Genomic DNA, 27,813 nt, shown 5'->3' with positions numbered 1-27,813 from the left:
CTGCCTCGATGTCGCCCCCTCCTCGGCTCCCCTTATCCGTGAGCCTAGCGAGACTCTTCCCTGTCCTGCTGAACTTCCCAATGGACCCAGCCTTCGGGGTCCCACCATGACTTTGGTTAACGCCCGAGTCCGAGGACCGATCAGTACAGTTCTCACTCGCATCGGAAACCCCTCTTCTAATTCTCACTGAAATCCCCTATTTTCACCCTCATCGCAAACCATCTCACCCCTCTCACTCTTCATAATGCAATTTCTGGCCGCCATTACCGCCGCTTGTCGCAAGAGGTATGTCGTCGCCAATATGTTTTTGTGTGTAAATATGATTGTGGAATATGATTTTGATATTGGGTGGAATATATATTTTGTTAAATACAGTTTGAGGTATGAACTTAAATGCATTAAGACCTGTAAATTGAAGAAAAGACATAATTTTCTTTTATAAGGTAAAAGTAACTATTGGAATAACTAAATGGGGAAATTTCTGTAAATTATTTGGTGGATAAGTTAATTTTAACTTTTGAGAGAAACTTATTTCATTTCACTTTCTTAATTTCTTCTCTAGTAAGAGCTTGAAGAACAATTTATCCAAACAACTTACTTCTGAATTTGTTTGCTATTTCTTTTAATCACTACAAAAAACCGTGTATAAAGTGGTGGTTTTAATATGGCGGTTATTAATAATCGCCACAAGTTTCCGTATAATACAAGATTTTAGTAAGTGTCACAATTATCCTTCAGAATGTGTCATTTAGAACTATCACAATTCTCCTTTGGAATAAAAATCTCGTGTTTTCCTTCCTTCCATACACCATTCTTGATTATTCCTAATTTTTTTAAAACCTCCTTTTGACTCTTGGAAAAAATGAATACAATTAATTAACAAACCCTTCCATTGGATTTTAAAATCAAACGTGACTTTTCCCTCTCTCTGCAAACTCATCACAAACCCTCCCCTCACATTCATAAAACCTTCTATCACGAAACATTCCCGCCTTCACTCACTCTCGCGCACCCTAAACCTAACCCTCACTATCGCGCCCTTCCATGTCCGTCATCGCCGCCATTGCCATCATTTCTACTGTCCACCATCGCCGCCTCCTCCCCTACCGTTTGTTTAGGTTCGAAATCTACTGTTGGATTTATAATCCCAATTATTTATAATTTAGAACATGTGATGCTAAGTTTCAGTGAAGTAAATTGGGGAAAATTGATCCGGTGAAGAACTGATTCATTTGATCAAAGTAAATTGTGACAAAACCGAATTTTACAGAGGTACGACACAAAATTATTTCATAAGGTGAAGGCTGAATTCATCCTCTGAAGTAACAGAGGTAAATGCATTGGTCTAAATTCATTTTTCTTTCTGTAATTAGTGAGACAATACGCGTTTGGGAGAAGATAAAAATTCTTCTTTCTTAATACAGCTATACGCACATTTCATTTTTCTCCTCCTTGCGTTATGTTTCTCAATTTATGGAACATGCAAGGGAAATTCTTAATCTGAGAACCTCTTAATTATTTGATTAGTTCTTCAGATGAATAATTTAATAATTCTTAACTCTCAGTTTAACTTGTTAAGCACAATGGCAGACTCAATGAGGTTCCTCCGAATTGTGCATGTTAAGCCTTCTTTTCAAACGGAACCAAGCCATTTTTCAATTCAAAGTTCAATTTGACTCATTCTTTTAAAATAATAAATGTAATGTCTTTCAATCAGTTCCTATATTAACTCTTTTCTATTTTATTTTAAATTGAAGTAATTATAAAATGCAAAATAACCAAAATAAAATAACAAAATGCAATATTAATAGAAGGATAAAATAGGAACAAATTTGTGCACACCAAAAACAGTTATAATGGAGAATCCCCTTCTATATATAGGTATAGATTATTAATATTGTTAAATATTATTAAACATTATTAATAATATTAAATATTATTAATAATATTTAATATTATTAATAATATTAAATATTATTATTAAATATTATTAATAATATTAAATATTATTAATGTTATTAAATATTATTAATATTATTATATATTATTAAATGTTCTCCGCTTCTAGCCTGTCTCCTCTAGATTCCGTTCTGCGTCTTCTCGTTGCACTGGAATGTGGTTCCGTTGGGACAGAGGGGGCTCTACCTGTTGATCACACTTTGACGATCAAGTCAGTGATAGCATACAAAATAAGATAAGTATTCAGAAACAACATACCTTTACCTGGGGTCTCAAGACGCTTTTATAACTACTCTTGTAACAACTTTCACTCACGATAATATAATCTCAACTCAAAGCATACGTAATAGAAAAACATTTTGTCTACAGGCACCTTTATTCATGGTGCTAACAACATAAAAGAAATCTTGTGAACCTTTATTCTCGGGTGCTCTCTACTCATTTAACAACTTTACGTATGTATTTATTTGACTAACAACCATATATATAACAACTTTACGTATGTATTTTTGTGCCACTATTTTAAAATAGGTCCTTTTGCGCCTCCCCTTATCTATTTTTGAAAAAGAGTTGTTAACCGAGCTAAATGTAGCTCCTGCCCAGCTACACCCGAATAACTGGGCATTTGTTCGTGCTTTCACCATTCTTTGTTCCCAGCTTGGCCTTTCACCGACTGTGGAAGTTTTTCTTTATTTCTTTAAGGCCAAACAACCATCAGATCGCCAACTATGGGCATCCTTAAATGGTGCCACTGGGAGAGCTTTGCTCACGCTCTTCCAGTCTTCCTATAAGGGTTTCAAGGGCAAATTTTGGAAATCTAAGCTAACAAAGGAGATCCAACCCTTCTGGTTGGGTTTCCTTTATATTGGAGTCCCGAGCCAAGGTTTCAGAGTGCTCAACACCTGGAAGATTTGCGTCCACCAGATCAGGAAGTGTGCAAATTCTTGTCGAGCTTAGAGGTCGTTTTCGACACTTCCTTCCTTCTGAACAAAGTACACTCCCGGTGCTCTGCAGGCTTACACTGGTACTCCTTATTCCCTACCCTTGGTTTATTGTTGTTTATAACCATTCACTTGTCTTTATTGCAGAAAGAATGTTGTCCCGCATAAATAAGAAAGAGCTGGAAGCAATGGCAAAGAGGATAAGGGCAGCGACCTCCTTGCCCGATGAACCCCTCAAACAAAGCATAACTCCCGTGATCGTCGCCCCAACTCCAACCTATCAAGATGAGGAGACCACCTCCGAGTTGGTCCTCAAGAGAAAGAGAGTGAAAAAAGTTTAAATAAAATTTTCCTAGATTTATTAGGACATAAGTTAAATCTTCTTTTATGAATTTTTATACATAGATAATTTTTTATTCATTTTAGAAGTTAGTAAATCTATGTAAATTTTATATAAAATCAAACCCTTATGAAACTACATAAGAAGCAATTCACTCTCTTTATGCATTTCCTTTTCTAACTAAGGTATTTGTCTACTAATCCTTGATTTCCCAAATCTTATAAAGATGCACTACAAATGTATCTGCCACCTCTCCTCTCTCACACTTCTTGATTGTCCCAGCCTTTAATGCTTACCAGTGGAGGGTCTCCCCAAATCCATCTCTCCTCTCTTAATCGGGCTTTGTCCATTGCTGAAGGAGCGTTGTCCACTACAAGGAAATCTTAATTTAGCTGCAAACAAATATTGAAGGCCATAAGTGGACACTAAATAGTGTCCATTAAACCTTCATTATTAAAATAAATTAAATAAGGTGTGAGGAAAGCGTGATTTATTCTCACGTAAACTTAAAATAATAATAATAATAATAATAATGGTTGCGTTGCTGAAATGGCAGCTACTAAAATTATAAAAATAATTAAAATTTAAATATTTGAAGGTTAAGCCCACGCTAAAAGTTTTAAAATTAAATTTAAATAATATGAAGGTTAAGCCCACGCAAATTACACACAAATAATTAATTTTTATTTTTGCTTTACTTTAATCCCTTCTTCTTTTTCTTCTTTTATTTTTCTTTTCTTTTTCTTCTTTCATTTTTCAATTCTGAAGCAATTCTCTCCACGCAATACTCACTTCACTCCACTTTTCCTCAGCATCAGCAACATTCTCACATCTTCCCTCCATTCGAATCTCTCTCTCTCTCTCTCTCTCTCTCTCTCTCTCTCTCTCTCTCTCTCTCTCTCTCTCTCTCTCTCTCTCTCTCTCTGTTGAGCATTCAAGCATTGCGACTGGAGTACGACCCTGTTCTTGATTGTGCCCTAACACCGTAAGTTTCGCATTTCCTTTTGTTTTCAATCCATCTCGATTGTGCCCTAACACTGTGTTTCTGGTTGCTGGGTTATTAGATTTAGTCACTGGTTATGCCTTCTTTTAGGCATTTTCAATACTGTTTGGTTTTTGGTATTTTGTAGCTGGTAGTGGTTCCTATAGTGAATATGGAGTAAGTAGTATGGGAAAGAAAGTAATAGGGAGGAAAGGATATAAGGTGCGAAGTAGGGGGTTAGAGAGGATCTTTATGTAATATAAGAGACTCAAAGGTTCACTGTTCCTGCAGACACAAATAATAGTATATTGAGTGAAAGAGTGAGGGTATGGAGTGAGATAGAGATACATGTATCTGCAAGATCAATGGAGAATCAAAGAGGTTGTCGCCTTCATTAATGGCAGAGTTTGGATCCTTTGTCTGTCGATGGCCAAAAAATAATGTTATGGGATACCCTGTATGAAACCGACCGTGAAGATTAGTCAGTTTTTTTTTTGCATTTTAACTTTGTTTTTGTATTTGAAAATGAGTGAACGTTCCCAATAAGCATGTAATCAGAAATTCTAACTAGCATTGTTGTGATCGCTTGTCAACAACGAGTTTAAACTTAAATCATGCAGTGTTCCATCAAAGTTCCATCAAACTTAAATCCATCTCTCTGATTGCCTGTGTCGTTACAGCACAGCTACTACTTACTACTAACAGTCACAGTTATAAACCTGACTTGTATTGAATCTGTATTGATGGCTTTTCCTTCAATTTTATCAACTATAGTCAATAGCCAGAATGGAGAAAAAAACTGGTAGTTCTAGCTTTGTACTCTGGCTTTTGCACGGTGCCCTTATTAATTATGACCAAACTTCCTCCGCTAGGGGGTCACCAAAATATGCTCACAAGCTATTTTGGTCTTCTTGCAAAGTCACTCTCATCCTTCTCATTTGAAATTTAAGCACAACATTAAGGTCTTAGGGAGGAAGTTGAGTTTTTTCCAATAGTTTTAAAAGGAAAAGGCATTTATTAGGTGTTGTTCATTCCGTTTTCTTATACAAAGCGGATTTTTAATTTGACAACTGACTGGATAAAGGTTTGGAATTAAAAGCTAGTCAGCGAAGTATAAAAGGGAGCATGACCAAGTGGCTGACATTGTAGTCAAGTGATGAGGTTCCAGTCTAATGACTGAGTACGGAGATACAACAAAAATTTCATCCAGGTGATAGCTTACATAAAGAAAAGAGTAGTATCAGAATTCATGTGGTATGTGAGTGACTCATCGTATTTAGCGATGGTGTGGACAACGTAAGGCAATACACGAGGTGCAATGTCATTAGAGTGAGGAGCCATGGGTTTGGATTTGGCTTCTTTAATTATTTTAATCATATCTCTAATGTCTCCAACCAAGGGACAGTAGGAATTCCCTTGGATACCCTGTTCCTTGAGACGCCTCTCTATCCTGTTAGGTCTCAGCCACATCCAGTTGAGTGCATTCCAAAACCACCATATCAGCACCGTAGCAATCAAAGTAATGATACCACATGTAGATGGGGTCAAATTTAGAGATGATATTCCTAATACTCTCATGGTCACACCAGCTCTGTGCGACTAAGTGTGTTTGTGCCTAGGCCAGAGATAGACAAGAACGTAATAGCTGAGATGCAGCTAGCTAGCTATCTCACACTCATCAATCCCGCTTCCATTATAACAATATAATGGAAAACATAAAAGGCGTCCCACGAGTACCCACGCCTACTACGCACCATGATATCCCTGATGAAGAACATGATGGTAGTGGGAGAGTCATCATTCGACCAGTCGGTAAAGGGTAAGTTTATGATCACATTGAACTTTATTATGAATTGTTTGCTATACTGCATTTTATCATTTTAGCATTCATGTTTATCATTGTGCTACTAAGGCAATTGGGCATGCAATTAGGTCACAATTTAGGGGTCCTTACTATCACTATGACGAAACACCAGAGGAAGTCCAACTTAAATGGTGGACTGAATTTAAGGTGATCATAACATAGCATTTTCAATCATTTCGATTTAAGTATTTATTATATTCATCAACTTCTATTTAAATTTGTTGTTCTTTTTATAGACTCGAGTGACTTGTGCCCCTCATGATGAATGGCAAATTAGAAAAGTGTACGAGTCAAAGGTGAGAAAGACATGGAGAGGTTGAGTCATTTATGTATTACTCACATTGCATGCATGACTCTTTGCATGTTTTTATCTTCTTGGCAGTGTTGCGATGAACATGTTTTTATCTTCTTGGTAGTGTTGTGATGTGCATGTTTTTTATCTTCTTGGTAGTGTTGTGATGAGTGAGTGTGTTCATGCAGTAAAAGTTCGTGATATAAGCAAGGGAAAAAGGATTGCAATTTTGGGTAAGTATCTTATTGGCAGTGTGTTCATGCAGTATCTCTCATTTTTCTATTTTGGGAAAATATTGCAATTTTGTGAGGTACATAGATATATATGTTCTCTTTTCATCCTCTGTGAAGACAGACACACTGGGTTGTGACATCTATCTTTGCTTAAAACATTTGGCAAGTGTCATTGTCTTTCAATGTTCAATCATAAACTTCTTCATTTTGGTGTAATTAGATTCACTGTGGAAATCAATCCAAAAATTAGAAATGATATTGTTTTATATTTGGATTATGCATGGATCTGTTTTGTTGTTCAAGAGTTATTGTTTTATATTGGCCTCCTGCACTATGTCATCAATTCAGCATTGTTTTCTCTTATTCCTTATGCAATATACATACATCATGCATGATGAAAACTTCATGTTGACCAATGATATGGCCAATATAGTGTGTGCAGGATAATCCATACCTTTTCAACTAGTTTTGATATTGATTAGAATTTAAAACTGAACAGGTTTTTGACTTGGGCCTGTGCCTCTTTCATCTACGTAAAACATTAAAAGTTTGTATATGGAGTTATCCTAAGGCTTCTTTCATCTACAGTGAAACAAAAAAAGTTTGTAAATGTGGCTATTCTCTTTTAGGGTATATGCAGTGACATCTGCAATTTAATTAGTAACTCCATAGAGGATTCTGTGTGATCAATATACAATTTTGAATATAATCCTCTCTTTAACATATAAGAGCCAAGATGTTATACCATATGATTTAAATGTTTGTGTATGTAGCTATCCTTAAACCTTTGTTGCTGTTGTACGATCCCCAGTTTTAGATACTATGTTATGTGTCCAGAGAAACTAGATAAGCAATATATTCATGGAATCCAGAGAAGATGATCATGGAAGCTAGAGAACCAGCCTATCAAACTAATCATTCACAACTGTGGTCATCCAGCTAAATTACTAACTTAAGCTAGAGAACCAGCCGTTGGGTGCATAACTTTCTATAATAAAAATATTTATTATAGAACAAAGTTTCTTAAATGTATTAAAATGATAGTTTTTTCATTGCATATGTTTCGATAAAACATAACTAGTAAGGAGCGCAAATGGAAGGCATTTCAACAAAGCCTAAACCTAAGAAGAAGAATAATGAAATCACTAAGATAACCAAGCTAACTAATTAATGTCCATCTTCCGGTGCTTAAACACTTTTTATTCATCAATATAATAATTTATTCATTACTTTTGTTTTTTAGTTTTTAACTTATCAATTCATTGATGTTTTTTTCTTTTTAATGCTATTGCCAAAAAAAAAGTAAATTAAAAAATATTAATATTTAAAATTCAAACTTTTATTTAAAAGTGGAGTTCAATAGCTGCCAAAAATAGTGCATACAAAAAAAAATTTATATGTCCACATATCCAAGGTTAAGCCCATTCTAATTTCATTGTCACTTTACCAAGGTCAAGCCCTCGCTTTATTCTAATTTTATTGTCTCCTTATCCAAGGCTAAGTCCACGCTAATTTTATTGTCCCCCTAGCTAAGCCTAAGCCCTCACTTTCTGTCCAAGGCGCAAGCCAACTTATTGCGACGCCACGCACCCGACAATTTTTTTTGCGACAAGGATATTAGCTTCAAAGTTGTGTGAAGGCAAAACCCACGTTAATTGCATCTTTGCGTGGGCTTTTTGTGATTAGTGTCCGCCTTTGACCCTTTCTAATAAAAGTTTTTTTTATAGTGGTCAGAATCCAAATGACGAAGACTGGGGAAAGATTGGTCACATCCAAGAGTCACTAGTTCAAGATTAGACATGCACGTTTTTCAATTTTTCTACCACTTCAACAGGTTCTTTTGTTAGGTTTTGATTTTAAATTAATGATTTAATTGGAAGATAAGAAGCTTTACTAATCAATTATACTATCTTGTATCAAGATATGATGAAGAGAAAACAAGTAGAAGGGTTTGAAATTAGATGATCACAGGATGAGTACCTAAACAAATTCAGGAAAGCTATTGCATCTGATAGAGAGATTGAAGTAATGGGAGCTGTGAAATGTAAATGCTTCTAAGCGTCCATTATTACAACTTGAAATTATACATGCTTTTCTTATTGAGTTATGAAATAGCATTCAAGTTGTTATCTACCAATGTACCATGACATTGTTTAATAGAGTAATTCAGCTTCTATTTTCAACAAAGTTTGATCTGGTTTCTCCTGAAACAAAATTACAATAGGAGTTTAAAAGTTTTTGTTTGTGATAGTAAAGACTTTTACCCCCCTTGAATCAGTTTTTCTCTCTATTTTTATTTTTTTCTCTCGTGTTGTTCTTTGTTTAAGGACGTAGCTCATACCTTTTTTTATAGTGAATTGTGTAATCAATAGTTTCATTTGAACCTTTTAGTTGAAATTTAACTATATTAATATTCCAATTTGTAAAGAGATAAAATGACTCGGTAAAATATAAGAAAGTAATTACTAAGTAGACTTAGTCTTACTCAGTCAATCTTTTTTTTGTCTTATCTGCAGCATTTATTGTAAAGAAAAGTTTACTCTTTTCATTCTTATTTTTTCTTTGATGAGATAAACCTTCAGTGTTATATCTATTACATGTGTATATATGTCTATATTTTATTATATCGTTGAGATTCTAAAAATTTATGATCTATTAGACTATTAAAAAGCAGTGAACGGTCAAAATGTCTAACAGACTATTAGATTATTCGACCGTCTAAGTATCTAATAGATTTTTTTTTTCTCACTAAACGATCTTACAAAAACATTAGTTTTGGATGTTAAAATATTCTTGAACGTTTTTCTAGTAACTTATTCCTAAAATTTGAATACATATGTCAAATGCAATATATTTTATGAGCTGCAGGTAAAAGCTTTTTAATATCTTTAACATAGCCATCAATAGAACATCATACTTCTACCATCCTATTTTTTTAATAATATCTCAAAATAACTCCATTTACCTATCTTAGAAGACCCTTTACACCCATCATATTTCATCATGTCCGTATTTACACATTTTCCTTATAATGGATCACAACTTCTAAAAAGACCACCTCATATATTACAAGCAATAACTAAATAACCTACCAGATATGGAAATTCATAAACAAACTATAAATATTATAAAAAAAATCGAACAACTTGACAAACAAATAGTGGATCATGAACAAAAAAAAAACATAGACATAAAGATGAGTAAAAAATCTTAATAAACTCAAACAAAGTTAATCAGAAAACAATATAATTAATTACTAGAACAAACAAAACCTTATTTGCATAGTATTTTAATCACACTATTACACATTGAAAACACCACAACATTATTCAAATAATTGCAAAAAACTACTCTAACGATAAATAGAGAGACACAAACCAACAAACCAAATCTTGGTTAATTAACAATTACTGGCTGCATGTACTAAACTGACATAATTATCTCATATAACCAATTAAGTAAATAAAGAAAGTATGCAGAAAAGATATTTTTCTTTTTATATTTTCAAGTCAGAGAATATCCAAGCAATTAAAGATTACTACGCATATATTACTTTCATTCATCACAACCGTTTAATGAATATCGAACTGTCACAATTTATATTGCTGAATCAAACTTATCCAATCTTTTAACAGCCCATTCATAATTGTGGAACAAAGCTGACAAAGTTTGGATGCGTTGTCGGAAAAAGACTTAAAAGTTATTGGTTTAGTAGCCATCAAAGAAAAAGATGTTCCACTCTCCTGAGAGTGAACTCATCCATCTTCGTAATATAGCCAACTACTCATTTCATAGTAATCCATGCACTTAATCCATTTCAAATCACACACCTCCATTCACTCCATTTCAACTCCTACCATGGCAGCAGAACTTGTTCTTGGTGCTCTTCTTTCGGCCTTTCTTCAGGTTGCATTCGATAGAATCGCTTCTCCTCAATTTCTAGACTTCTTTCGTGGAAGAAAACTTGATGAGAAACTGCTCGCCAATTTGAACATCATGCTGGGTTCCATCAATGCTCTCGCTGATGATGCTGAATTAAGGCAGTTCACAGATCCACACGTCAAAGCATGGCTTCTTGCTGTCAAAGAGGCTGTCTTTGATGCAGAGGATCTTTTGGCTGAAATAGACTATGAACTCAACAGATGCCAATTCGAAGCTCAGTCCCAGCCTCAAACCTTTACTTACAAGGTATCAAATTTCTTCAACTCTACTTTCTCTTCATTTAACACAAAAAATTGAATCAGAGATGAAAGAAGTCCTGGAGAAACTAGAATATCTTGCAAACCAAAAGGTGCTCTTGGTTTGAAAGAGGGTACTTATTTTGATGATAGATTAAGTAGTAAAGTGTCACAGAAATTGCCATCATCTTCTCTGGTGGGTGAAAGTGTTATTTGTGGTAGAGAAGCGGATAAAGATATAATCATTAATTCACTACACCATTTTCTATCTATGGTAATATTTTCCTAGTAACATTTATTTAAAATGTTACAATATATCAAATTTAATTATTATAGTAACACTTTTTTATATAAATGTCACTATAAATAAAATAAACATAAATTTTAATTATTATAGTAACAATTTTGATATAAATGTCACTATACACAAAAGAAACAGTAACATTTTATAAATAAATATTATAATTTGTAAATTTAAACTACTATTTTCTCTTAAATTTTTTAACTTAGTAAAATTTTTAAATATTACACTTTACTAAATTTATACAAAATATACTCTCAATTTCTCATACTGTTTTTCTTTCTCATTCAATAGTGTTTTTTCGAAGTTACTCTTTCGAAGCCACTGATTCTCACTGTTTTGCCCTCACTGTTTACTCTCTCAATCTCAGTCTCTCATGTTCCTCTTCCTCTCTCTCAATCTCAATCTCTCACATTCCTCTTTGTCACTTTCTCAATCTCGTCGTTCCTCTTTCTCAGTCTCACAGTGCCCTTCCTCTTCCTCAGGTTTCACTCTGTTCTCTGTGCTTCATCTACGTCCTGCTCGTTCGCTCGGTCATTCTCTCAGAGGTAAGATTTCCTCTATTGTTCAAACGCTTCAATTTCTTATTGTTTTCATTTACAGTTTTTATTTCTCACATTTGAACCTTGGATTAGTGTTTTTTTAGTAGGTGATTATTGCGGTCTCATTTTTTATGATTAATTTGTGTTTGATTTCAGTATTAAAATGCTAATAATTAGTGATTCTCTCCTTGATTTGGTACAAGACGTGTTGATTCTGATTTGGCAGTGATATGATAATATTAATTATTTTTATTTGATAGATCTTTTCTTCTAGTAGTAATTGGTTTATTTTTATTTTTAGAATAGTACTTTGAAAGCCTGTTCAAACACTAAAATTGGCAAAACCTGTTGAATGAATAAAAAAAGGCACATGCATGGTACCTTTCGTGAAAAAGTGTTTCTTTTTCAAAGTCTAAAATATGTAGAAGTGCTAGAAACTTAGCATGAAAATTGCATCTAAGGCCGACCACAGTAATAGGCTTTCAAAGTATTTCCTTTGTTTCAACAAGGATATGTAATCATTCATCTTTATAAAAACAGGTTGATATATTATGATCTTTTTAACTATTCTAACTCGACCTAACCATGATTATATATGGAAATGGAATATTGTGTCATCATAATTTACGTATACTGAATTTTAAATATTAAAGTTAGCTAAGGGGTGAACTTGTATAACACGAAATTAGCTAAGGGATAAACTTGTATAACATTTTTTCTTTATTTTGTTTTTATATTATTTATTAATTAATTTTGTTAATCTTGTTTTGGAATACATTCTACTATTTTATTATCCAGGAAATCAGAAGACCTTACAGTTAGAGTTGTCACACTTGAAAAAGATCTTAAGACACTCCAACATCCATTCACTGCCATTGAACTCTTCATGTAAATATAGTCATCTAAAATATGTTTCTAATTTTGTACTTTTGATTTATTGGTTACTAACCATCATTATTACAGGGAGGAATTTGAAAATAATTATAAAGAAATAAATGTTGATTCAGAGAATGTTGAAAGAGTAAGTGAAATTAAAAAAATGATATTTTAATTATTTGAAGTCATTGGTAATTAACATTTCTTTTGAAAAAATAGGTTCATAAAAAGGCTTTTAAAGCATGAAAGTGTATGACAAATGAAATAAGTCTAAGTTTTTTTTATTTTATTTTAAGTAATTTAATATTGATTGACTTAATTATGATATTTGAATAAGGCAAAATAACTTTATTTCAATAGAGCAGGTAGACTAAGAGGAAAACTACATTTCAGTACAGTAGAAGAAAGGTTATTAGTGTAATTTATTATAAGATCATAGTTTTATATGTTTATTTTGTTTCATTATTGTTTTTGTTAATGAACTCCATCTAACACAAGTATTGAAATCAGTGGTGTTCAAAAGAAATAAGCTTCATTTTGATGGGACGAATTAAAGTTCATGATTAGGTAATCAGATTTTTTTTATATTCTTTATTATAGTTGATGATGGTTCCATCTATTTGTTTTCATAGTTTCTTCTTTCAATTTTCTTTCTTCTTTACAATTGCTTTATTGGAATCAAACACCTTGAACAAATAGTTTTAGCATTTGAATGAGTGTGACATCATTGTATTTCATATGATTTTGAAAATATGAACAAACATGTGGCAACCTATAGCCTCCTGGAGTCACATTGCCCTTCCATGTGGAGGAAGTTACTGCAGCCACTGTTTGCTTGCCTCAGAAATGTAACATTGTTGCTTCATTTACATTAATCATTCATTTAAGTGACAAATAAAAGCATTGACAAGAATGTCCTAGAAAATGAGGTAAATTTAAATTTAAAAGCATAGTCAGTTCAAGCATTTATTTTTCTTTTTCTAAACCCAATTGCTGATATTGTTGCAATAAGTTTTGCTCCACTACTATCTTCTTTCATTCACCTACACACCCTAAAATGGATGACAAAACTTCCCTTTTTCTTGTTAGAACCTTTTTGTGGTGCCATGCCTGCCTACTCACTCCTATTCACAGAATTTTCTTTAATTCAAGATTTGGTTATCATCATCATTCACACCATAGTTAAATAAGTAGAGAAAAAACAAAGATACATTCACTAAAATGTATACCAAATGTGTGTATTAAAGGATCGCAGAAATTATTAAAATGAAATTGGGATTCTGATTTGAAAATAACAGGAAAAAAATAATGTACAAGTTTTGGTCATAAGTTGAATGTAGTTAATATTTGGTACTATAATGTTTCTTATATTTTTGTAAGAAGGGTACATCTCTCACTTCTGTGTTGTGCAACTATTTGATTGATCACATAACACTATTTGATTGATTCCTGCCATGTCATTGATACTGTGTGCATTTCTCAATCTATGACCAGTGAAGGCCAATGAGGCATTCTTTGTTGTTCTTTTTTCTTAGTTTTTTAGTTAGTATGACATTAAGAAAGACAGTGTACTTGTCAAGAACAGGAAGTGAGGATTCTCCTAATGCTCAAAACAAGCAACACAGTAAAAACAAATTACCCCTTTATTCTGCAAAAAAAAACTATCGTCCACCTATACTCCCCCTTTTAGTTGTTCTGACTATCAACACTTCATTTGTCTTTCTTAGAATTTGAGATGAGATAAACTGTTGACTAGTCGCAAGCTATATTTGAAGTGTGTAATTTTAGAAATTTTGTCATTGTTTCTTTCTTGAATATCTAAATAACTTATATTAAATGTCTGCACATGTATGTTATGAGTTTAGTTAGTTCAGAACTATTCTTGGTATTTATCCTGTATTGCATTGAATTCAGTTGATATTTTAATTTACCTCTGTTTTTCTTTCAGATTGGATATCTGCTGACTAATGTCACAAATCCAATGTCACCAAATTTGATCCCATCGGTGAATGATTGTCATTGTCATTCCCATGAACTGATTGTGTGATTGTGAGACTCTAGTCATAGTACATACTAGAAATTTTATATGTGCTAGATGATAAACAAAAGTGACATGTATTGACAAAATATTTCTAAATTCATTTTCAACAATTGAAAATCCATTGAAATTATTGGCGTTTGTGTTGATAGATTTTTATTACTAGCTTGTTTATAGAATAAAAACATCTAAACATAATTAATATCTTACAATCAAAATCTAAATTTAAGTAATTTGTATAATTTTCTAATAAAAAAATTTACTAAACATTTTTAGTAACATTTTTATAATGTTACTTTTTTATTAAAAAAATATTACTTAAAAAAATTTAGTAACATTTTTTAAATGTCACTTCTTTATTAAAAAAAAGTTACTAAAGATTTTTAGTAATATTTTTATAATGTTATTTTTTTTTAAAATAAATATAACTAAAAAGATTTAGTAACTTTTTTTTAATAAAGAAGTGACATTTAAAAAATGTTACTAAATTTTTTTAGTAATATTTTTTTAATAAAAAAATAACATTATAAAAATGTTACTAAAAATATTTAGTAACATTTTTAAAATGTCACTTCTTTAACAAAAAAAATTAATAAAAATAATTAGTAACACTTTTATAATGTTATTTTCTTAAAAAAAATATTACTAAAATGATTTAGTAACATTTTTAAAATGTCACCTTTATATTAGAAAAAGTTACTAAAAATTTGTAATAACATTTTTATAGTGTTACTTTTTATTAAATAAATATTACTAGAAAGATTTAGTAATATTTTTAAAATGTTACTTTTTTATTAAATAAATGTTACTAAAAATATTTAGTGACATGTTTGTAAATGTATCTATTGAAATGTAAAAATGTTACTAAAAGTTTTTAGTTACATAGAATATCCGCTACATTTGATAAAATGTTACTAAATCTTATTAGTAACATTTTCTTTGATTTAGTAACATTTTTTTGATGTTACTAATTATTATATATGTAGTAGTGATTGGCTCACATCTGAAACCGACAATCCTAACCAACCATCAATATTTTCCATTGTGGGCATGGGTGACTTGGGTAAGACCACACTCATGCAGCATGTGTACAATGACCCAAAGATCGAGGATGTAAAATTTGATATCAAAGCTTGGGTTTGTGTTTCTGATGATTTTCATGTTTTGACAGTGACAAAAACAATTCTTGAGGCAATCACTTATAGAAAAGATGACAGTGAGAACCTAGAAATGATTCACAAAAAACTGAAAGAAAATTTGTCAGGAAGGAAATTTCTTCTTGTTTTGGATGATGTTTGGAACGAAAGACGAGAAGAATAGGAAGCTGTGCGAACTACTCTTAGCTATGAGGCTCTAGGAAGTAGAATTCTAGTCACTACTCGTGGTGAGAAAGTTGCTTCTAGCATGAGGTCTGAAGTGCATCTTCTAAAGCAATTAGGAGAGGATGAATGCTAGAAAGTTTTTGAAAACCATGCATTAAAAGATGGTGGTCTTGAATTGAATGATGAGTTAATGAAGGTTGGTAGAAGGATAGTTAAGAAGTGCAACGGGTTGCCTCTAGCTTTGAAAACAATTGGATGTCTTTTACGCACAAAGTCATCCACTTCAGATTGGAAAAGCATATTGGAAAGTGACATATGGGAGTTACCAAAAGAAGACAATGAAATTATCCCTGCCCTATTTATGAGCTATCGCTACCTTCCTTCTCATCTTAAAAGATGTTTTGCTTATTGTGCCTTATTTCCCAAAGATTATATGTTTGTGAAGGAGGAGTTAATTTTGTTGTGGATGACCCAAAATTTTCTACAAAGTCCACAACAGATTAGACATCCAGAAGAAGTTGGTGAAGAGTACTTTAATGATCTATTGTCAAGGTCTCTCTTTCAACAATCAAGCATGACCTTCTAAATGATTTGGCAAAATATGTCTTTGCAGATTTTTGATTCAGGTTGAAATTTGATAAAGGCAAATGTATGCCGAAAACAACCCGTCATTTTTCATTTGATTCCAATGATGTCAAAAGTTTTGATGGTTTAGAGAGTTTAACTAATGCTAAAAAACTTCGTTCATTTCTTCCTATCTCACAATATTTTGAATTTCAAGATTTCCATACATGATTTGTTTTCCAAGATTAAGTTTATACGTGTGTTATCTTTCTATGGTTGTGTAGAACTTAGAGAGGTCCCATATTCTGTATGTGATCTTAAACATCTCCATTAGATCTTTCATATAATTTGATTCAAAAATTACCTGACTTGATATGTTGCTCTATAACTTTTGCATAAACTTACCAAATTGCGTTGCCTAGAATTTAAATATACAAGGGTGTCAAAGATGTCAATGCATTTTGGAGAATTGAAGAATCTTCAAGTACTAAATCCGTTTTTTGTGGATAGAAATAGTGAGCCAATTACTAGGCAACTGGGAACATTGGGAGGACTCAATCTTCATGGAAGTCTATCAATCAATGACGTGCAGAATATTTTGAATCATTTGGATGCATTAAAAGCAAATGTGAAAGATAAACACCTTGTGGAGCTAGAATTAAATTGGAAGTCGGACCACATCCCTGATGATCCAAGGAAAGAAAAGGATGTACTTCAAAATTACAACCCTCCAAACACTTGGAGAATTTGTCAATTAGGAACTACAATGGTATAGAATTCCCAAGTTGGGTATTCGATAATTCGTTATCAAACCTGGTGTTCTTACTGTTGCAGGATTGTAAATACTGCCTATGTTTGCCTCCCCCTTGGACTTTTGTCATCACTGAAGACCCTCAAAATTATAGGGCTGGATGGAATAGTGAGCATTGGTGCTGAATTTTATGGGAGCAACTCTTCATTTGCATCCTTGGAGAGCTTGGAATTCCACAATATGAAGGAATGTGATGCGATCCAAAAGGCCAAGGAACCAGGTCAACGGGCGCCACCTCGACCCAAGAGGACTCTGAAGAAGCCGTTAAAGCTGTTGGACTAATTCAACCATATTTTCCTCATTTGTTGGTTACTGCATTTTCTTTGTTTTTAGCATCATGGGTATTAGTGGTTAGAACATGGCTATCAGTTAGGAGTTGTTTCAGTGGAGTGGTCATCATAGGATTAGTGGTTAGTTACGAATTCTGCATATTTAAATACTTGTAATTTTCATTAAGAGGATATACACAGAAAACTTGCATCAGTTCTTTCTCCTTTTTTTTGAATTTTCTTAATCTGGAGTTTAGCCTAGTTACAGGCTGCTATCAGAATGGGAAGAATGGGAGTGTAAAACTACGTCTTTTCCACGTCTTCAAGAGCTTTATGTGTATATTTGTCCAAAACTGAAAGGTACTCATTTAAAGAAACTAATTGTTAGTGATGAGCTCACAATTAGTGGAAACAGTATGGACACATCGCCGCTTGAAACCCTGCATATCGATGGAGACTTCGACTCTCTTACAATCTTTCAGGTAGATTTCTTTCCAAAGCTGCGTTCTCTTGAAATGAGAAGCTGCCAAAACCTAAGAATAATTTCACAGGAGTACGCTCATAACCATCTCATGTATCTAGATATTCATGATTGCCTTCAATTTAAATCATTCATGTTTCCCAAACCAATGCAAATCTTGTTTCCATCCCTTACCAGCCTGAAGATAACTAAGTGTCCACAAGTGGAGATGTTTCCAGATGGAGGTTTGCCATTAAATATTAAAAATATGTCTCTTTCATGTTTAAAACTTATCGCCTCCTTGATAGAGACCTTGGATCCCAACACATGTCTTGAAACCTTGTTTATTTATAATTTGGACGTGGAGTTTTCCCGATGAAGTTTTGCTGCCATGCTCTCTCACCTTTCTACAAATCCATTGTTGTCCAAATCTTAAAAAGATGCACTACAAGGGTCTTTGCCACCTGTCCTCTCTCACACTTTCTGAATGTCCCAGCCTTCAATGCTTACCAGCAGAGGATCTCCCCAAATCCATTTCTTCTCTTACAATCTGGGGTTGTCCATTGCTGAAGGAACGTTGTCAGAATCCAGATGGCGAAGACTGGGGAAAGATTGCTCACATCCGAGAACTGAATGTTCGATCATAAGACTGACTCACAAGTTCAAAAATTAGACGTTGTTAATATATTTAATTTTTTATTTTAAATTATTGGACTTTGTTTGTTTGACTCAAACTTTATTTTTCTGTTTCAGCTAGGTTTTAATCTTTTTCTTATATATATACCATGTATTTTACTCTCTAATATACAAGTGAATAAAAGTTTCTTTTATATTTATTTTTTTCTACCATTAAGGTTCATAAAAATCCCTCTTTCTTCATTACGATTACGTGCGCTATATTAAAGCATTCATTCATCTTCATTTACTGTAATACACTTATTTCAATTTGTCTGCCACTTCAATAGGTTCTAATTCTCCACAATATCTTTGTACCTTTTCGATTACAATTTTCTTAGTTGCAAACGGTAAATCTATAATTGCCATTTTCCAAACAAGAGCAGCAAATGTTATACTTAAACTGATGATGTTTATTAAAGGAGGATGGCTCAGCTACGTTTTTCATGATTCAATTACTTTTATTTTATTCTTATTTCCGTGCAAAATTATTTCAATTTTCCTGTTGAAATTAAATTCCAATCAAATGTGTTTCATATTTTTAGATTACTACGAAAATCGTGAAGGTGGTCTGACATTTTGCATCCATTTCGAACAGAGTATTCTGTAGTTGGAAGGTATGGCGGCAACTTCTTTATTTATCTAGCTTAGCAACATTTTTCCTTCTATCATCTTATTTCATGCTAGTACGTTTTAAAAAAAAAATGAACTTAAACTTAATAATAGATCACTGAAACTAAATGATCCCAAGAATGAAGTTATGGGTTTTGAGTGGAGGAAAGATGAATGGAAACTGCAGTGGACATAAGGGACATTCTGTATCTAAGGAACTTGTAATTGGAATTTAAAAGTATTTTTAAACAACTTTTTTCTTTATTAAAAAGCTCTTGGGATATTCCATCAAGATTTTTAAACATTAAAGGAAGTCTTGTGGTGTTCAATCAAGACTGAGTTCGATGGGATGTTGGGAATATGCAGCTTGCTGTGAATGCAATTAACATTGTGAAGCTTTAGCACTGCACTTTAATTCGAAAAATCTAAACATGCAGCTCTATTATTTGTATGCTAATGTATTTATGATGGATACACTCATTCTTTCTTGATTTCTAAGTTAATGATTAAATGGAACAATGTGCTTATGCTTTTGTTTCTACCTTATTTTATTCACAGGTCTTCCAAAGTTGGTTTGTAGCAGTGTACCATGATATTATAAAGAGGAAATAAGTATAAGGGCTTGAAATTGGGTTCTTATGAGGAGTTGTTATACAACTCCCGAGCAAACTCCAACATCTGAGAGGCAAATTGAGACAATGGAGTTTTGAAATGCAAATACTTTAAAAATAAATTCTTAGAACATTATATGGTGTTGAGTTGGAAAGTGTATTTCTGAACCAAATTAGTGACTTGTTTTGTTGGACCTTTTCGTGGGTCTATTTGCTTCTAAATTTGTGTTTGAAGGAATAAAATAGAACCCACTTTTCTTATTTGCATGCTACTGTTTCAATTAATTATGCCACTTTCAAATCAAGGAAAACTAAGAATCAAAGCAATAAAAACTGAACAAAAAAAGTCATGAAATTAAACCAATACAAATATACTAAATATTATACAATGTACTGTCCAAAGTACCAAACACTGTCATGTACTTATAATCCAGCATTCTAAATCTAAGTACTTATCATAAGCAAAATTGTAAAAGAATTATCAAACAATTCTAAAGGTATCCATTCTCAAACAATTGTGATTCTTCGAAAAAGAATATCATGTCTCTCCTCTTTTATTTCACATCCTTGTAATCTTTCTTCCCTTTAAAAAATAACAATTAATTATATTTTACTATTTTATTACCTCTCCTCTACATTCTGGAGATTCTCTTGCAACAGAAAAACTCTATCTGCACTAAAAGTTTAAGGACTCTGAACAGCAACAAACTTACAAAACTATAAAGTTTCTTGTTTACCAAGTATTGTATTGTATAGTTTCTTTTTTATCAACAAAGAATTAATTAGTTAAATAGAGAGTGTTCCAACCTTATAAAATAAAAAGCCTACAACCCAACCATCTTACTTACAAATAACATAGATAAAACCTGCTGAATTATGCCTTAAACTCAGCAGAAATGTGCTTTTAAGTTCTGCATAATAACAGGACAGCAGGACTACTCCAGCCCCCTAAGCTTAATTCTATACAACTTAAAAACAACCTATATTATACTATTACATGCATATCCTCCACAAGCACCCGTAAAAGGCACTGGCATGGGTAGTTTTGCCTAGAACATTGGCATAAAACCACTGGCAAGCACTCATAGATGAGCACAATAAAGCTTTGCAAGTGTGGTTACTGCTGCCCATTTTCCAGGAGATCTTGTTTTTCAACCACAATAGATAATGAACCAAAGCATGCTTATGAATTAACCTTCATGAGCACCATGTTTCCAGCATCCTCCACACGTCCTTACAACCTCTGCTGCAGTTCTACTACCTCTTCCTACTCTGCACCATTCTTGCAAGACCCATAAAAAGTCTTTATTCGGAGCCAACACCTCTCTACAAATCTTGTATATTCAAAGACTGGATTTAGAGTCTTTTCCCCGTGAAGATATTCTTTCACTACCTCTCACTTTGCTAAATGCAAGTGATTGTGCATGTAAGGTACAAAATATAATTTTACAAGGAAAGGAGATCTGTCGTAGGGAAGAATTTCATTAATTTTTTAATCATACACTTTATATATAGCATAACTTTCTTACATATAAACCAGAAACAAAATTTCTATCATGAGATTCAAATATTAACATTATTTTCATTTTAAAAGCAAGATTTTGTATCTGACTGATAAGAAAATTATTATTTTTATTTAAATATGTAGGGATATCGTGTGCGGAAGTGTGATAATTTCAACCAAAGATTATGAGAAATTAAAGTAACAAGGAAAAATGAGAATGATACCAGAAATTTTTAGGTGGAAAACCCTTTGAATAGAAGTAAAAAACCACCGGCGAGAGAGCCAAAACTTCCACTATAATGGTACTGGGAGTACAATGAATTCCTCTCGGGCTAATAGATAAATAGCCCCAAAACAAATTCTCTCTATATGGGTTAAACGCTTACACCCAAGAGCAAAAATAGAGAGTATAGGAAAGAGAGAGAGGAAACAAGTGTGTGTTGTTGTTTGTTGTGTGTTACATTGCTTGAAGGAAGCCACTATATATAGTGGTTCTAGGAGACAACAATAATAAAGACAATTAATGGTAATTAACCTTCCTTTGATTGCAATTGATTGTGGCAATTAACCTCCCATTGATTGCAATTTAATTGTGGCAAGTAACCTCCCAATTATGTCAAGAAAACGGAAAGGTGAGTCATAACCCACAAATCTCCACCTTGACTGGAACACTCTTTCGCCATGAAGCCTTGATTAAGTATGGATAATACCAGCTAAGTTCAGGCAATGATCGAACTTAGCCGATGGAAGTGGCTTGGTCAACATGTCTGCAGGATTGCCGGCCGTATGAATTTTTTCAACAATTATATCTCTTGTATCAACAATGTCTCGGATAAAATGGTGTTTAATTTCAATGTGCTTGGTCCTTGAGTGATACTTGTTGTTCATGGTTAAGTGGACAACACTCTGACTATCACAAAATATAACAAGAACATCTTGTTGAAGACCAAGTTCACTTACCAAGCCTCGAAGCCATATAGCCTCTTTCATACCTTCTGTAGCAGCAATATATTCTGCTTCAGTGGTGGACAAAACCGTAATGGCTTGAAGTGAAGAATACCAACTGATAGCAGACCCACATAGGGTAAAAATGTAGGCTGAAAGTGACCTTCTCCGATCTAAATCACCACCATAGTCAACATCAACATAGCCAACTGCTCCTCCGGGATCGGCTCTATGTTGATCAAATACCAAACCAAGATCTGGAGAACCTTTCAGATAACGAAGTATCCATTTAACGGCTTCCCAGTGTGCCTTGCCTGGATTATGCATGAACCTGCTAACAATTCTAACGGCATAAGCTAAATCAGGTCTAGTACATACCATAGCATACATGAGACTTCCAATTGCATTTGAATACGGGACATGTGACATGCGCCTTTTGTCCTCGTCTGATTTTGGACACTGATCTGATGACAACTTGAAGTGGGTGGCAATTGGGGTATTAACAGCTTTGCAATCTCGCATTCCAAATTTGTCAAGCATCTTAAGAACATACTTCTTTTGTGATAGAAAAAGTTTTCCAGCTTGACGATCTCTATTGATCTCCATTCCTAAAATTTTCTTGGCAGGACCTAAGTCTTTCATATCAAATTCACTACTAAGTTGGGCCTTTAACTTGTTAACTAAAGATTTATCTCTTGCGGCAATCAACATATCATCAACATATAACAACAAGTATATAAATGACCCATAGTCTTTTGAAAATAAACACAATTATCATAGCTACTTCTGGAGTATCCATGTCTAATCATGAAAGAATCAAACCTTTTATACCATTGTCTTGGTGATTGCTTCAAGCCGTAGAGAGATTTCTTCAAACGACATACATGGTTCTCCTTTCCAAGAACAAACCCCTCAGGCTGCTGGATGTAAATCTCTTCCTCAAGATTACCATGAAGAAAAGCGGTTTTCACATCTAACTGTTCCAGCTCCAGATCATACAAGGCAACTAAAGCAAGTAATATACGTATTGAATATGACGAACAACAGGAGAAAATACTTCATTAAAGTCAATACCTTTCTCTTGATCAAAACCTCTTACAACAAATCTTGCTTTATTCCTTGTACTCTCAACACCAGGGATCCCTTCTTTTCTCTTAAAGATCCACTTGCAACTAATGACTCGTTTTCCTTCTGGTAACTTTACCAATTCCCATGTTTCGTTTTTGAGAAGACTCTCAACTTCTTCTTGCATAGCAGCAATCCACTTTGTTGAGTCATCACCAGAGATAGCTTCAGAGTAATTCTTGGGTTCACCTTCTTCACCTATCTCTTGTGAAATAGTTAAAGCATAAGCAATGTTGGCAGATTCTGCAATTAATCTTTGAGTCGGTTTTCTTGGTCTCTGCTGTGGAAGTTCTTGAGCCATAGACCACGGCTGTGGTAACCCTCGTCGTTTAGGTGGACATTGCTCATGTGGACTCAAATGTTCACTTGTACCATCAATAACAGTAACTTGATCATCTTGAGTACTGGAGGAATTGGGAACGTCTTCCTCATGAGCGGGTGCTTTAATCTCAAACTCCACCTTCTCTCGAGCATCTTCCTGGTCACTTGTATCAATTGAGGAAATGACAGTATCTTTTACAGAAGAGAGCATAACATTTTCATTAAAGGTCACATTCCGACTATAAATTACTTTGTGAGATTCCGGGTCATATAAACGATAGCCTTTAACCCCTAATCCATAACCCAAGAAAATGCACTTCTTAGCACGAGATTCTAATTTTCCCTCGTTTACATTAGAATAACCAGGGAAACCAAATATTTTAAGATTAGAATAATGAACAGGGTTACCTGACCAAACTTCTTCTGGAATGTTGCAATCAATTGATCTGTTAGGAGAGCGGTTTATCAGATAACATGTCGTTGAAACCGCTTCAGCCCAAAAAGATTTGCTCAAACCAGAATGGGAGAGCATGCAACGAACTCTCTCAAGGATAGTCCTATTCATTCTTTCTACAACCCCGTTCTGTTGTGGAGTCCCTAGGATGGTGAGGTGTTTGGAAATTCCTTCTTTCTTACAGAAGTCATTGAATTCATTCGAACAGAACTCAAGGCCATTGTCTGTCCTTAACCTCTTTATCTTCTTGCCAGTCTGATTCTCAATCAATAATTTCCACTCTTTAAAAGTGGAAAATGCTTCATTCTTATGTTTGAGAAAATACACCCACAGTTTTCGTGAGAAATCATCAATAATTGTCATCATATAACGACATTTACCTCTGGAGGGAACTTTTGATGGACCCCAAAGATCCGAATGAATATAATCCAAAGTACCTTTGGTTCTGTGTATGGCTTTAGAAAAACTAACCTTTTTCTACTTACCAAAAATGCAATGTTCACAGAAATCAACCTTTCCAGTACAGTGGTTACCAAGGTGACCCTTCTTCTTGAGGATTAGAATTCCATTCTCATTCATGTGGCCTAATCTCATATGCCACAACTTGGTGTTATCTTTGTTGGGTGAGGCAACAGCTGCAGAACCTGTAACTGTTGAACCCTGCATCACATACAAACTATCACATCAAATTGCCTTTAGTAACACAAGAGCTCCTTTAGACACTTTTAAAACTCCACCTTCAGCTGAGTATCTACACCCATGAGATTCAAGGGTGCCTAAGGAAATGAGATTCCGTTTCAACTCAGGGACATATCTGACACCTGTTAAAGTTCTAACAATTCCATCATGTGTCTTGATTTTGATTGTTCCTGCACCAACAACTTTGCATTGAGCATCGTTTCCCATCAAAACAAGACCATTATAAATGGTTCATATGTGGTAAACCAATCTCTATTGTGAGACATGTGAAAAGTACAACCAGAATCAAGAATCCATTCATTTTTAGACCTTTGTTCAGTGTTGGAAGCTACAAAACAATCCCCATCATATTCAGTTTCAACAATACTAGCTTCGGCAAATTTTTCTAGTTGTTTACCATTTCCCTTATCTTCTCTATCTTGCTTATTTTTTAATTTATAACATTCAGAGATTTCGTGTCCCTTTTTCTTGCAATAACGACAATATTTGGAGTTCTTGCCTCTAGATTTTGACCTAGATTTATATTTATTGTTCCTACCTTTCTTTTGGTTTCTCCCTCTAACTACTAATCCTTCACCAGAACTTTTAGAATGAATTTGAGTATCAAATTTTTCTTTGGCTAGTAAATTAGTCTTGACATCATCAAAGCTTAAGGTAAGATAATTACCATATAACATAATTTCTTTGAATTGTCGATGCGAGGGTGGTAGAGAAACAATAAGTAGAACGACTTTATCCTCATAATCAATTTTAACATCCAAATTTTCCAAATCAGTTATGATGGAATTAAATTCATCAAGGTGAGATTGGATGGGAGTACCTTCGGACATTCGGAGTGTAAAGAGTCTCTCCTTTAATCGGAGTTTGTTTGCAAGACTTTTGGTCATGTATAGAGACTCCAATTTACTCCATATGCCTGCTGTAGTTTTCTCGTTGATGACCTCACGCAACACCTCATGGGACAAGCATAACTGGATTGCAGACAATGCCTTTTCATCCATCTCATCCCACTGCTCCTCCGTCATAGTGGTTGGTCTCATCATTTTACCTGTCAAAACTTTCTTTAAACCATTATGGGTGAGAACAGCTAGCATCTGGACTCGCCAAATAGCAAAGCTGATTTTACCATGAAATTTCTCAATATCCAATTTTGACATTATTGAACAACAGATCCTGGTTGAATTATCGAAAAGCTCTGATGCCAATTTGTAGGGATATCGTGTGCGGAAGCGTGATAATTTTAAACAAAAATTATGAGAAATTAAAGTAACAAGGAAAAATGAGAATGATACCAGAATTTTTTAGGTGGAAAACCCCTTTGAATAGAGGTAAAAAACCACCGACGAGAGAGTCAAAACTTCCACTATAATGGTACTGGGAGTACAATGAATTCCTCTCGGGCTAATAGATAAATAGCCCCAAAACAAATTCTCTCTATATGGATTAAACGCTTACACCCAAGAGCAGAAATAGAGAGTATAGGAAAAAGAGAGAGGAAGCAAGTGTGTGTTGCTGTTTGTTGTGTGTTACATTGCTTGGAGGAAGCCACTATATATAGTGGTTCTAAGAGACAACAATAATAAAGACAATTAATGGTAATTAACCTTCCTTTGATTGCAATTGATTGTGGCAATTAACCTCCCATTGATTGCAATTTAATTGTGGCAAGTAACCTCTCAATTATGTCAAGAAAACAGAAAGCTGAGTCATAACCCACAAAATAATATATTAAAATTAGAAATACTCCAAAAAGTCGTAAAATTTATTCAATTGACCGATATTTAGGTGTAAATTTTTCCACAAGTAAAGTTAGAGTTAGGAAAATTCAACAGTTGGACTTATTCATTAAATAGGTTTGTCAGAAAATTCAACAATTATTGCTCGACTTGGGGCATCAACCGTTTTTAAGCAGATTTTCTACACTATGGATTTATACACACACAAGTTCAACTCATCAAAACCGTTGAATAAAATTCAATCTGCTAAAGTTTGAACCATCCACTTCTAATCCAACTATCACGCTTTCTTATTCGTGGCAGGATCAGGGAACTAAACTGAGAATATTCTAGTTTTCAAGAAGACTCAAAGAAAAGATGTTCCACCATCTTAAAGTCAAGGCATCCTCTGTAGAACAACTTACTACTCATCTCATCAATAATTGTTACGATCTGAACTTCAAATTAATGATTTCCATTCACCCTATCCCTCGCCAATTTCTACCATGGCAGTAGAACTTGTTGGTGGTGCTCTTCTTTCGGCTTTCCTTCAGTTTGCATTTGATAGGCTGGCTTCTCCTCAGGTTGTAGACTTCTTTCGGAGAATAAAACTTGATGAGAAACTGCTCGGCAATTCGAACATCATGCTGCACTCCATCAATGCTCTCGTTGATGATGCTGAACTAAAGCAGTTCACAGATCCACACGTCAAAGCATGGCTTTTTGTGGTCAAAGAGGCTGTCTTTGATGTAGAGGATCTTTTGGACGAAATAGATTATGAACTCACCAGATGTCAAGTGGAAGCTGAACTTGAACCTCAAACCATCGCTTACAAGGTATCAAACTTCATCAACTCTACTTTCAGTTCATTTAACAAGAGAATTGACTTAGGGTTGAAAGAAGTCTTAGAAAAATTAGAATATCTTGCAAGGCAAAAGGGTGCTCTTGGTTTGAAAGAGTGTACTTATTTTGGTGATGGATTAGGTAGTAACGTGCCATCATCTTCTTTGATAAGATGATTGAAAGTGTTATTTATGGCAGAGATGCTGATAAATATATAATCATTAATTGGCTCCCATCAGAAACTGATAATCGTCGTCAATTCTTTCTATTGTGGGTATGGGTGGGTGGGTTGGGTAAATCCACGCTCCCTCAACATGTATACAATGACCCAAAGATT

At 33.9% G+C, this 27,813-nt stretch overlaps 1 protein-coding gene, 1 long non-coding RNA gene and 1 pseudogene across 2 annotated transcripts; all 3 read left to right on the top strand.

The window, feature by feature from the left end:
* The first annotated feature begins 4,570 nt into the window (after positions 1-4,570).
* On the top strand, positions 4,571-6,887 carry LOC150027926 (uncharacterized). Its single transcript, XR_016520572.1, has 3 exons — positions 4,571-6,233; positions 6,323-6,382; positions 6,567-6,887. It is a non-coding gene; the product is annotated as an uncharacterized LOC150027926 (long non-coding RNA).
* Positions 6,888-10,194: 3,307 nt separating this feature from the next.
* On the top strand, positions 10,195-19,182 carry LOC150027925 (putative disease resistance RPP13-like protein 1; annotated as a pseudogene).
* A 7,859-nt stretch (positions 19,183-27,041) lies between these two features.
* On the top strand, positions 27,042-27,702 carry LOC150027924 (putative disease resistance RPP13-like protein 1). The gene has a single exon (XM_090300920.1). It carries the CDS (start codon positions 27,140-27,142, stop codon positions 27,650-27,652), a length of 513 nt encoding a protein of 170 aa, XP_090157046.1. The 5' UTR covers positions 27,042-27,139; the 3' UTR covers positions 27,653-27,702.
* Positions 27,703-27,813: the final 111 nt, after the last annotated feature.

This window comes from Phaseolus vulgaris, chromosome 4 (assembly GCF_051622355.1).
Source record: "Phaseolus vulgaris cultivar YP4 chromosome 4, ASM5162235v1, whole genome shotgun sequence".
NCBI lineage: Eukaryota > Viridiplantae > Streptophyta > Magnoliopsida > Fabales > Fabaceae > Phaseolus > Phaseolus vulgaris.
Note: the sequence above shows the minus strand (reverse complement) of the source record. Positions and strands in the feature narration are given on the sequence as shown.

Coding starts and splice junctions, on each gene's coding strand:
- LOC150027924 (XM_090300920.1), top strand. CDS start 27,140: ATGGCAGTAGAACTTGTTGGTGGTGCTCTTCTTTCGGCTTTCCTTCAG.